We start from the raw sequence: 11,054 nt of genomic DNA on the forward strand, positions 1-11,054 counted from the left end.
CCGACCCCCCGCCTGCTTGGGGGTCCCCCGCCGCCTCTCGGGGTGCAGGAGGGGAGGGACCGGGGCGCGGACCCTCGATGGCTGGCCCGCCCGGCCCGAACCCCGAGGGCTGCGCGGGACCGGGCGCGGGGGCGGGGGTCCGGGGGTCGCAGGCTGGTTCTCGTTGGGGACACACCTGGCACGTCGTAAAGTGATTTACGAAGTGAAAGTGTTAAACGAGGCCACCAGCTGGAGCCCCGACCCGGCTTTATGAGTTTTATTAGGTGCCCTATTATGGAAAATAAACTTTAATCCGACCATAAAAACCAAATCTGAAAAACATATTTGCCTGCAGTCTGGAACACTGCGGCGATCTGGGCTGAGTCACACCTCCGAAAGGATTAGTTTTATTGAGGGAGACACCAGGCACCGCAGGACTTTGATACGGGTGGGGGGCGCCCGCGTCCCACAGGTAGAGACCCCCCCCCCACGTCTCCCACACCCGGCGCTGCACCCCCGGGCCCCTCCCCGCATGAGCCCCCACCCCCGAAGCGCGGTCCCCTGCCCCAGGTCTGCGGGGGGCGAGGTGGGGGCACAGAGGAGGACGCAAACCTGGTTGCCCGCGGAACCGGCCTGGGGCGCACCAGGCTCCCCACACCAAGAGGGGGTGGCGGGAGAGGGGCCAGGGCCGCTCTGGTCCTGGGGGGCCGGGGCTCCCTTCCTCAGCCTTCCCAGGATCCCGGTGTTCTACAGCAAGCAAGCGAGCCTTTTCCGGAGGAGCGATGGGGTGGGGGGGGGCGGGGCGGGGAGAAGAGGAGGAGGAGGAGGGAGGGGAGGAGGGGGAGGGAGGGATGAGCGAGGAGGGGAAGGAGGCCTATCCTCTGATGATCCTAGCCACGCGAAGGGTCTGGTAAGTAGCATTAACTATACACATACTGTGCAACAGAGCCCTAGAATTTTTTCATCTTGCAAAACTGAACATCCTCCTCTTTCTCTCGCCCCCAGCCCCTGACAACCTCCTTTCTATGTTCTGTCACTTAAGAATTTGACTATTTGAGATCCCACATGTAAGTAGAATGGACTTCCCAGGTGGCGCAGTGGTAAAGAATCCACCTGACCATGCAGGAGATGCAGGAGACCTGGGTTCAATCCCTGGGTCAGGAAGATCTCCTGGGGGAGGAAATGGCAACCCCCTCCAGTGTTCTGGCCAGGAGAATCCCACTGACGAAGAAGCCTGGCGGGCTACAGTCCACAGGGTCACAGAGAGTCGGACACGACTGAACACACACACACATAAGTAGTGAATGTGAAGTCGCTCAGTCGTGTCCGACTCTCTGCGACCCCATAGACTGTAGCCTACCAGGCTCCTCCGTCCATGGGATTTTCCAGGCAATAGAACTGGAGTGGGGTGCCATTTCCTTCTCCAGGGGATCTTCCCAACCCAGGGCTTGAACCCAGGTCTCCCGCATTGTAGACAGACGCTTTACCATCTGAGCCACCACGGGAAGTCATATAAGTAGAATTGTGTACAAATTAGAGTATTTGTCTCTTTGTGACTGGCTTATTTCACTATTCGGAGAAGGCAATGGCACCCCACTCCAGCACTCTTGCCTGGCAAATCCCATGGCCGGAGGAGCCTGGTGGGCCACAGTCCACGGGGTCTCGAAGAGTCGGACACGACTGAGCGACTTCACTCTCACTTGTTTCACTATTATGTCCTCAGTGTTTATCCCTGTTGTAACAGGTGTCAGAATTCCTTCTTTTTAAAGGCTGAACACTATTCCACCATTTATATGTGGCTCCCATTTTCTTATCTGTTCATCTGTTGACACTTAGGTGACTTCCACCTTGTGGTTATTGTGACGTTACAGTGAACATGGGTGTGCAAATATCTCTTCCAGATCCTTTTCAATTCTTTTGGATACACACCCGGAAGTAGGGGTTCTGGGTCATATGGTAATTCTAGGCTTTTATTGTTCTTGGGGTGTTTTTTTTTTTGAGGCCCCTCCAAACAGTTTTCCACAGTGGCCGCACTGTTTTACATCCCTACCCACGGTGCTGCGGGGATCCAATTTCACTACATCCTCCCCCACACTCGTTATCTTCTGTTCTCTTTTCTATAATAAATCCCAACAGGCAGGAGGTGAGAGCTCACCATGGTCTTGAGTTGCATTTCCCTGATGACTGGTGATGCGAATTCCTGCGCTCCTGGACCACCTGTACATTTTCTCCAGACAAATGCCTTTTGAATTCCTTTGCCTATTTTTAATCGAATTGTTTGTTGTTGCTGAATCGTAGTTCTTTACATATTCTGGGTATCAATCCCTTATCAGAGACTTGATTTGCCAATGCTTTCCTCCTCCCCAGGTTGCCTCTGGTCCTGCTGGCCATTTCCCTTGCTGCAGTTCTAACTGCTGACATCATCCCCTTTGCTTTTGCTGTCATGGTCTTTCCTGCTGATCTTTCCAGGCTGACTTCAGCCTGGGTGCAGGGTGCAGGAAGGCCAACCTGAAAGGAAGAGCCCCATTTTGTCGACTTTCTAGCCATTTCTGCACTTTAGACTCTGAGCATAAGGCTGGTCAGGGCCTCGGACCCTCGGCGGGAGCTCTGTGAGGGCTGGACCTGCGATCGCTGGGTCTCAATCACAGAGAGATTTAACCCCATTTTCTCACACACCCTGGAGACAGTGACCCACGACGAGAACTAAGGACCACCCCACCTCCCACCACGGTGAAGAGAACCTGCGCCCAGAGTGGTGCCCTGGATGAACAGGGACCGGCAGGGGTCCCAAAGGGCAGGGTTCGCCTTGGTCGGGGCCGCGCTGTTGGAGGCAGCAGGGTCCGCAGGGCCGACCCTCGCGGGTGGACGGCGGGGAGGCCCCCCGGGCACTGAGGCTCCACGGCCGGAGGGCCGCCTGGCCGCCCGATGGCCAGGCCGGGCTTGTCTGGAAGCAGTGCTTCGTCCCCCTCGGGACCCGGCTGAGGGGACCTGGCTCGGGGTCCTGGGACCCGGGTCCTCCAGGCGGCAGGGCCTCTCTCCCCCCAGTGTGGCGGAGCGGGGCTGGCGGCCGCTCACTCGGCGGAATGAATTGTTCGCTGTGCCCGGAGTGGGTGAGGATGAGCCAGTGATTATATTTAAATTTGCTATAATTGATTTGGGGAAGAGCTACTGTGACAAGAACGAATTGATCATTAAATTTATTAGCGAGATAAATTCCGTCGCGATTAAGCCGCTGGCTGGAGACGCTGGGGCCGCGGGTGGGTCCCGCCTTCCCGGCCGCCAAGTCCCCGCGCCAAGCCGGGCTGGCTCCGCCGGGGGGCGGGGGGCGGGGGTCGTCACCACTCTGCCTTCCCGCCCTGCTCTCTGCCTCCTCTCGCCGGGGGAGCGAACGGTTCCTGGGCTTCAGGAGGGTCCGGCCTTGGGATGCGGCAACGACCCTCTGCCGAGGCCGGATGCCCACCCCGCTCCAGGGCCGCCGCCGGTCGGGGGAGGGGGCGGTGCTGAGACGGGGTTGGGGGGCGCCGACGCCCGGCCGGCCGGAAGGCGGGGCGCAGGGGACTATCCCCCAGATGTGCAGCCTGCCGGGCCGAGATGGCTTCAGGCTGAACTTGAGCAATGTGGTAGAAATTACAGCGAGCTGCACACGGAGGGCAGGTTTCCTTAAGCCCCAAGGCGTCTTTCTCGTCTCTCCCCCTCCTCGTTTCCCACCCCTCTCCTGGGGCTCTCGGGCTTTCCCCCCAGTTGCAAACCCAGTCCCGGTCCCCCCACCTTTGGACCCCAGGCGGCCAGGCCCGCGCCCCGCCGCCCGCGCCAACAGCTGCGCCGGCCCGGCTCCCAGCAGCACCGCGCCCCCGGCCGCGGCTGAGCCCGCGTTTTATGGAAGGAGCCGGGGTGATAATGAGCTGCCAGCGAGGATATTAATCTCACCCGGCCCTGAAGTCGAGGAGTGGCCCCGCTCGCCCGCGCTGTAATCACCCAAATGAAACTGCAGGCCCTTCTGAACTCATTTATCTGCCGGGAGTAGGGGGGCCCGCGGAGGGGGAGGGAAGGGGGAGGGGCGTGCCCCAGCCCAGGTGCGGGCGAGGAGTGAGACACCGGAGCGCGGGAGGCAGCTGATGGGGGGAGCAGCAGGGCCCAGGCTCACCTGTTTCCTCCGGACCCGGGGCGGCCGGCCGGTCACGCGGGGGAAGGGGCGCCGCGGAGGGCGCGCGGGCATGTGTGCCGCACATGGCGAGGGCCCGGCTCTGCCCGTGATGGATGACGCGCGGCCGCGTTGATTAACCCAGAGCCGCCACGGCCCGGCTGGAGCGTTCTCGCCTTCCGCTGCGGTCCTCGCAGGCTGCCTTTTGCACTGAACCGGGAAAACCAGCCCTGGCCGGCTCGAGGCGCTTCGGGAGAGAGGGCCGGGGTCGGAGAGGAGACGAGCCGCGCTGTCCGAGGCGATCCCGCAAGCAGCGCCGCGGCCAAACGAACCCTGGAGACCAGTGTAGTCATTTGAAGCTCCTTTTCTGAAACATTCACAGTGTGTTTCCACATCTGGGGCGCCAGCGAAGAAAGAAGATCCTCATAGAAATAGGAAAACAAACACGCGGCGTCCAGAGTTACTCCTTTGAGATGCTCGCATTCGCGACAGATGTGAGCCAGCACGTGGACGCGCGCTGACACCTGGCCTCTGGGACTTTTAGCGACACTTGGTACTGGCGACTCCCCAGCAGCCGGAGTCAAGTTCCCCCCACCCCTGGCCTCAGGGCCGGGAGGAGGTGGCCGTCCTGACACCCATTCGCCATTCTGATTTTCACCTTCTGCTGTCAACTCAGGAATACAGCCCACCCCATCATTTCAGCAACAAAAACAGTAAAACTTGCTTTCACAACTCCCCTCAAAAGACTTGCACTCTCATCCAGTAAAAAAAACAATTTATTTTACATTCCATCGTAGTCGATGGCAGAAGCTAAATGATAATTTAGCATGCGTAAGTAGACATTTCTTTATATATATATATATATTTATAAATACAATATACAAAAATAAAGACAATACAGTTTTGGGATGTCCAGCAGTTTGAACGCTCATTACATAAATTCCCCCCTTCCCAATATACATAAGCACAAAACATTTTTTTTCTTTTTCCAACACTCAGAAGAACGGCGTATCCGGAGAAGGTTTCAGGTTTCGGAGGTCGTTTAACACTGCAGGTTTCCGACGTCACCATTAGGGAAGAAGGGAGCCGGGAGGCACCCCGATGGTCGGTTCTTCTCCGAAACGCCTCCCCCCAACGCAAGCCAAATTAAATTAGAAAAGAACAAAAGAGTTCGAGTTTGAACCTGCTGGGCCTCCCTCTCTCCGTCCCTTGAAAACGCACCCAGAAGGGCAGCCCCCAGGACCCCGCGCCTCGGCTCGCGGGCCTGGGGGCGCGGGTGAGGTCGCGGCGTTCTGGGCCGCCGGCGGGGCCCCTACTGGGGCGGGGGCTGGTGGCCGGGCGCGCCGGGCCGCGGGGGCGGCGAGTCGGCCCCGGAGGAGCAGTCGGAGGAGGCGGCGCGCGCGCCCGCGCCGTTGCTGTAGGGGAAGCGGTCCTCGTCCTCGTCGTCTTCGTCGTCCTCGGGCTCACTGTCCCTCAAGTCCCGCAGGCGGCGTGTGCCGCCCTTGTCCCCGGGCGCCGGCGGCCCCAGCGGCTCCTCGTCCCCCGGGTCGTCGGCGCCGCCGCCTTTGCCCGCGCCGCCGCCTCCCTTCTGCTTCTCGGCCTCCTGCGCCGCCTGCTCTTTGGCCTTCTTGCTGCGCTTCCACTTCATCCGCCGGTTCTGGAACCAGATCTTCACCTGCGGGCGCGCGCGACGTGAGAGGCCTGCCGCCTCCCTCCCTGCCGGCCCTCTCCGGCGCCCCGGCTCCCGCGCCTGCTTGCGCACGGGGCCCGGCGCGCCCGCCATCGCCAGGGCTCGGGTGAGGTTCCCCTTAGAGGGCTCAGGAGCTCCGGAAGACTCTGACACGGGCTGGGGGCTCTGAGGAAGCTCAAACCAAGACCCCCGCCACCCCCGAGGTCTTCCACCCGCACCCTTGGTCTGCGTGGGAAGGGTCAGGGCAGCTATGCTGCCCGCCGCTGAGTCTCAAGATGCCCCCTCCTCTCTCTTCCCGGAAGGAACAAAATTGCTCTAATATGGTTTGAGGACTACCTGCTTCCAAACAGGGTGTGTGCGGGAATGTGTGTGTGCACGTGAAAATTCCTGGGCCCACCAGAACCAGCGGAATCAGACCCTGGCGTAGGAACCCTGCGGGGAGATGTGGGCTCGGGGAGATGCGAATCCACCGTAAAGGTCAGCAGGAGCAGCTCCAGGTGCCCAGGGAGGCCCAGGGTGAAGAGAGCAGAGGCCACAGGGTCCCTGGGAGGCGAGCATGTGCAGACAGGACAGGGTTCCTGGGAGGCTGGAACGTGCCAGCAGTGTGGGTGCGGGGGTGCAGCGTACCTGAGTCTCGGTGAGCATCAGTGAGGTGGCCACCTCGAAGCGTTTGGGCCGCGACAGGTACTTGTTGAGCTTGAACTGGTGCTCCAGCTCCAGCAGCTGCTGGCTGGTGAAGGCGGTGCGGGGCCGGCGGCACTTCCCCAGCAGGTTGGACTGCGCCTGGGCTGGGGTGGGAGAGGCCATGAGGCTGGAGCAAGCCAGGGCCAGCAGCGCCCCTCATACCCCGCTGCCCACTGCTCGGGCCCTGCAGGGTTGCTGCTCAGTCTTCAGTGTCAGCACCCCCTCCCCAGGGAGGCCCTGGAGCCCCGGACCCCACCGCCAGGTGGACCCAGACCATCTGGGTTTAATGAGACCCAATCTTTTCATCCCAGGCAGGGCCTGGTGTCCTATCGACCAGGCTCGGCTTGCCCCCTCGGGTGAGCGTTGGTGGGAAGCAGGTGCACAGAAAGGCAAGTAGCAGAAGCCCAGAGACCACCCCCTGCATGCTCTGCCCAGCGCCTTCCCCCCCAACTCAGGCCCAAACCCACACAGGCCCTGGGAATCACTTCCTGCTTCTTCCGGGTGCAGAATTCCCACCACCACCTCCTTACAAACAAAACAAGCAGAAGGAGAAAAGGGGGAGAAAGAGGAGGAAGGGAGGAGGGAGGAAAAGGGCCAGATCCTGGGCCTAAGCATGTGTTCCTCCTGTAAAGTGTTTTCTGACAATGCTGCCCAGTCCCCAGCGGCAGAGCCTGGGACAATTGGAAGCTTTTCAGGACAATTCTCATTACGCAAATTAAAGGCCTGGGCCCAAGGGGGATCCGGCTTTCTGTGTGTTCAAGGAGGTCTCTCTGCTTTATTTACATAATTTCACACGGTTACATCACAGAGAATTTTATGACCTCAAAACGAGACTTCCCTTGATTTCCCAGGAGCCTGACAAGTGTTAGACAATAAAAGAAAGGAAAGAAGCAGCCAGCCCCGGGCAGGCCTGCCCAGGCTCCCCTGGGATGGGCAATTTGCTTTATGGGAAGGCCCACGCCCCCTGCTTTAGTTAAACAAGGCCCCGAATTCCCAACTTGACAATACATTAGAACTTTAATTAAAACGCTGGCTCTGAAGGGACCATTTGGGAAATGCCATCCGATGGCTGAGACACCAGTTGAAACCAAACAGGTTTTCCAGTGAGAACCCATTCCAGCATCCTTGCCTGTTCGTATTGCCCTTTAGGACTCGGTGTTCAGATTCCTTCTCTGAACTTAAAGCTGGCTGGGTTTTAATTAGCTACCTCCGGGTCAAGATTAGGAGTAAGAATGCACGAAGCGTGTTGGCAAAGCGATGGGGTTTTAGTCGATTTTCTGGGCAGCCTTGGGCTCCATGCAGGCCTGAGAAAACAGCGGAGTGGCCAGGGAACCCAGTTCGGGGGAGGGGGGCAGCCGGTGTGCACAACCCCTCCCCCCGGGCCCCCCATGGTGGGAGACTAAGCCTGCCAGGTGCTGCACGATGCCGTCAGAGTGGAAGATGGCTGGGTGGCATTTCATCAGAAGGGGTTGCTGGGCTCAGAGGCCAGGCCCCGAGGGCTCCCTGGGTTTGGTGGACCCGGGTCAGCAGTTCAGATGTGCCTGAAGCTGTGGATGTGAGAGCCAGCTTGCCCTCTGCCTGGCCTGGGGCCGGGAGGGGTGATCCCATGGAAGGGAAGGGTGGATATCAGGGCCTTCTGGGAGCTGAGCCGGGCTGGCCTGGGCGTGGAGGGCAAACAGCGCACATGCTGGGCTTTTCTCACCCCGCTGTGACTTCTCCAGCCTTGTGGGATCCTAGCTTTTCTCTGTTTAGTCACAACCATCGCTTCTAGCAGAGGAATCTGATTTCTGCCAAGTGTTTATTTGTTTTCTTTTTCATTCCCCCCACCATACCTGCATGTCTCTAGTCTAAACAAATTCACTCGGACGGAAATAATGGGGTCTCTTTGTTTGGGTGTTTGGCCGCTCGAAGCGTAAAGCCTCACGCATCTTCCACTGATCGAGCCTGGGTGCAGCAAGCCGACCGCAGATTCACACTCTCGGCAGCTCCAGTCCTGGGCCCCGGCCGGCCCGCACCAAGAGAGAGACCCAGGCCCCGGAGAGGTGTCCCGTCTGAGTGGCGAGTTCTCCGCCCACAGTCGGGCCGCTCTAAGCTTGGGGGTGCCCTGCCCTCCCCGGCTGCGGTCTTGGGGACGGGTTCGTGCTGTGCTGGGTGCCCTGAATTCGAGGTGGGCGCCTGCTGTTCAAAGCCCCTTAGTGGGTACCCCAAAGTAGAAGGGTGCATCTCCGGCCCGCTGGAGCATGCCATCTTGGTTCAGACCGGGCCACCCGCCTTCCTGGGCCTCACCCCACCGCGGACCTGGGGCCTTCCTGAGGCGGACACAGCCCCACAAGGGCCCCAGCCTTGCGTCTCCAGCCTCTTGAGGCTCATTCCTCCTATCCTACTCTGGGAGCTCTCCCTCTCCTGGGAGGGACCCAGAGTCTCTCCAGAGCCCAGAATGTGGGACCGAAGTCACGTCCGTTTCTCTGAGCATAAAGCCCTGGTTTCGGTGGCCTCTGATTCCAAGGCACGCCTAACTCGGCTCGCCTTCCCCCACCACTTCCTTCTCCTCTAGCCTGCCAGTTAATCATTAGATTTTAGTCTTAAACCTCCAGCTGCCCCTTCCCGTTAAGAGAGGAAGAGAACAAGGACCGCGCGTGGCCATTTTTTCGATCGCTGGCGATCCCACGCTGCGGAGCCCGCGCGAGTCCTCGCAGGCCCCGAGCGGAGCCGAGGCGGCCTGGGGGCGCGTCCACAGCTCGCTCGGGGCAGAGAGCCGGGGCAGGAGATGCCCGGCGGAGGATGCGCGGGAGACCCTTCTGCCCATGCTCGCCACCCCCATCGCCGCCCCGTTTCCTCCTTGCTCCACAGGCTCCGGGCTGCGCGGTACTCACAGTTGAAGTCCGGCATCTTGGGCAGGATCATGCCCGCGGTGGACGCACGCAGCCACTGGTCCAGCTGGAAGGTGCCGGCGCCCAGCTTGATAGGGTCGGCGGGGTGCGCGGGGTGCGCGCCCGGCACCTGCGGGTACGAGTAGGAGAGCGCCGGGTGCTGCCCGGCCAGCGCGGCCGCCGCCGCCGCCGCCGAGTAGCCGTAGACCGGGTGACCGTAGAGCGCCGCCTGCGCCGGGAGCCCCGCGCTGCCCTGCGCGCCCCCCGGATGCAGCCCCAGCGCCAGGCCCCCCGCGGCTGCGGCGGCGGCAGCAGCTGCGGCGGCCGCGGCGGCGCCGGGGTGCGCGTGGTGGTGGGTCCCCCCGGGCCCGCCGCCCGCCCCGCCGCCCGCTGCGCCGCTCGCGCCGCCGGCTCCCAAGAAGCCGGGTTTGGGCAGCAGCGCGCAGTGCGCGGCCAGCAAGCGCGGCGGCGAAGGGCTCTCTGCGCGCAGGCGGTCGGCGGGCGCTGCGGACGGCTCTGAGGACGCAGGGCTGCAGCTGCCGCTCGCCCCGCCACCGGCCCCGCCACCGCCGCCGCTGCCGGGTCCAGCTGCGGCGGCCGCGAGCGACGTGACCAGGGCCAGCGGCGCTGTCTGCGCCGAGGCCGCTCGCGGGGGGTCCACGGCCAGCAGCGCGTCGATGCGGAAATTTTTGGACTTTTCCATCGGCTCGTTAGGGGCCGGCGATCGGCGCCGGGCGGTGCGGGACGCGGCCGCGTGCCGGCTCGCGGAGTCCGTGCGCGGCGGCCGCCGGCCCCGAGGCTCGGTATGGTTACGATTATTTGCCGGTAATCAAAGTGGCCGCCGGAAACTCAGCCGAGGGCGACCATGGCCCGAAAGCCTCCTCCGGGCGGGCCCGCCGGGGCCGCGCTCACTCGCGCCCTCACGGAGCCCACGCGACCGCTCGGCGCGCCGGGGCCCGGGAGCCGGGCTCAGCGCTGCAGCCGCGGGCGAGCGCGCCGCTGGGGCCCCGCGCCCCTCCGCGCACTTGAAGCGCAGCGCGGCCGCCGATTGGCGCGCGCGGCGGGGCCGGGGGCGGGGCCCCGGGCCTCCATTGGCCGGGGGCTGCACCTGTCAGCTCCCCGGACTCTCGCCGCCCCGCCCCCGCGCCGCGGGGTCCTAAAGAGCGCGGGTTGCCGGGCCGCGGGGGCGGGGCGGGACGGCAAGGGGCCGCGAGGGGCGCGCCCCCACGGTACCTGCTCGCACTCCTGAGGCCTTGGAGCGGGCCAGCGGGTGCTGGCCGCCCTACCCGAGTCTAGCGTGCGTCCTGTCCCTCCTCCCCGCCAGCACTTGACGGTGCCCTCTTCGGCCGGGAGAGCCCACGCGGCTTTCACATCTGGCGGCTCTGTTTGCAGAGAGTCCCCGGCCCTGCTCCGAGGTCTCGAGACGCGCGGGGGGGCGGGGGGGGCGGCTGTGTCCCTGCCACCGGTCTCCCACCTTCTCTGGGACTTCTGTGCGGCTCAGGTGTTGTGTGTGTGGTGGGGCGGGGGACGGACACGTACCCTCTCCCTCAGCCCTCTCGGGTCCAGGTGAAAATCTGCAATACCCAGGTGGGCTTGCAGGCGTCGCCCACCTGCCCTGGGGCAGGCCCTCGACTACAGAGCTCTTCCTCTCGGCCAGGGACGCCCGGCTGTGCGCACGCAGCACGCGGCG

At 62.6% G+C, this 11,054-nt stretch overlaps 1 protein-coding gene across 1 annotated transcript; it reads right to left on the reverse strand.

Moving 5' to 3' along the window:
• Positions 1 to 4,878: 4,878 nt before the first annotated feature.
• MNX1 (motor neuron and pancreas homeobox 1) lies at positions 4,879 to 10,337 on the reverse strand. The gene is made up of 3 exons (XM_024991302.2): positions 9,368 to 10,337; positions 6,438 to 6,598; positions 4,879 to 5,795 (listed from the first exon to the last, which is right to left on the reverse strand). The coding sequence occupies exons 1-3, from the start codon at positions 10,065 to 10,067 to the stop codon at positions 5,433 to 5,435; spliced, it is 1,224 nt and encodes a 407-aa protein (XP_024847070.1). The 5' UTR covers positions 10,068 to 10,337; the 3' UTR covers positions 4,879 to 5,432.
• Positions 10,338 to 11,054: the final 717 nt, after the last annotated feature.

Source organism: Bos taurus, chromosome 4, assembly GCF_002263795.3.
Source record: "Bos taurus isolate L1 Dominette 01449 registration number 42190680 breed Hereford chromosome 4, ARS-UCD2.0, whole genome shotgun sequence".
NCBI classification, from domain to species: Eukaryota; Metazoa; Chordata; class Mammalia; order Artiodactyla; family Bovidae; genus Bos; species Bos taurus.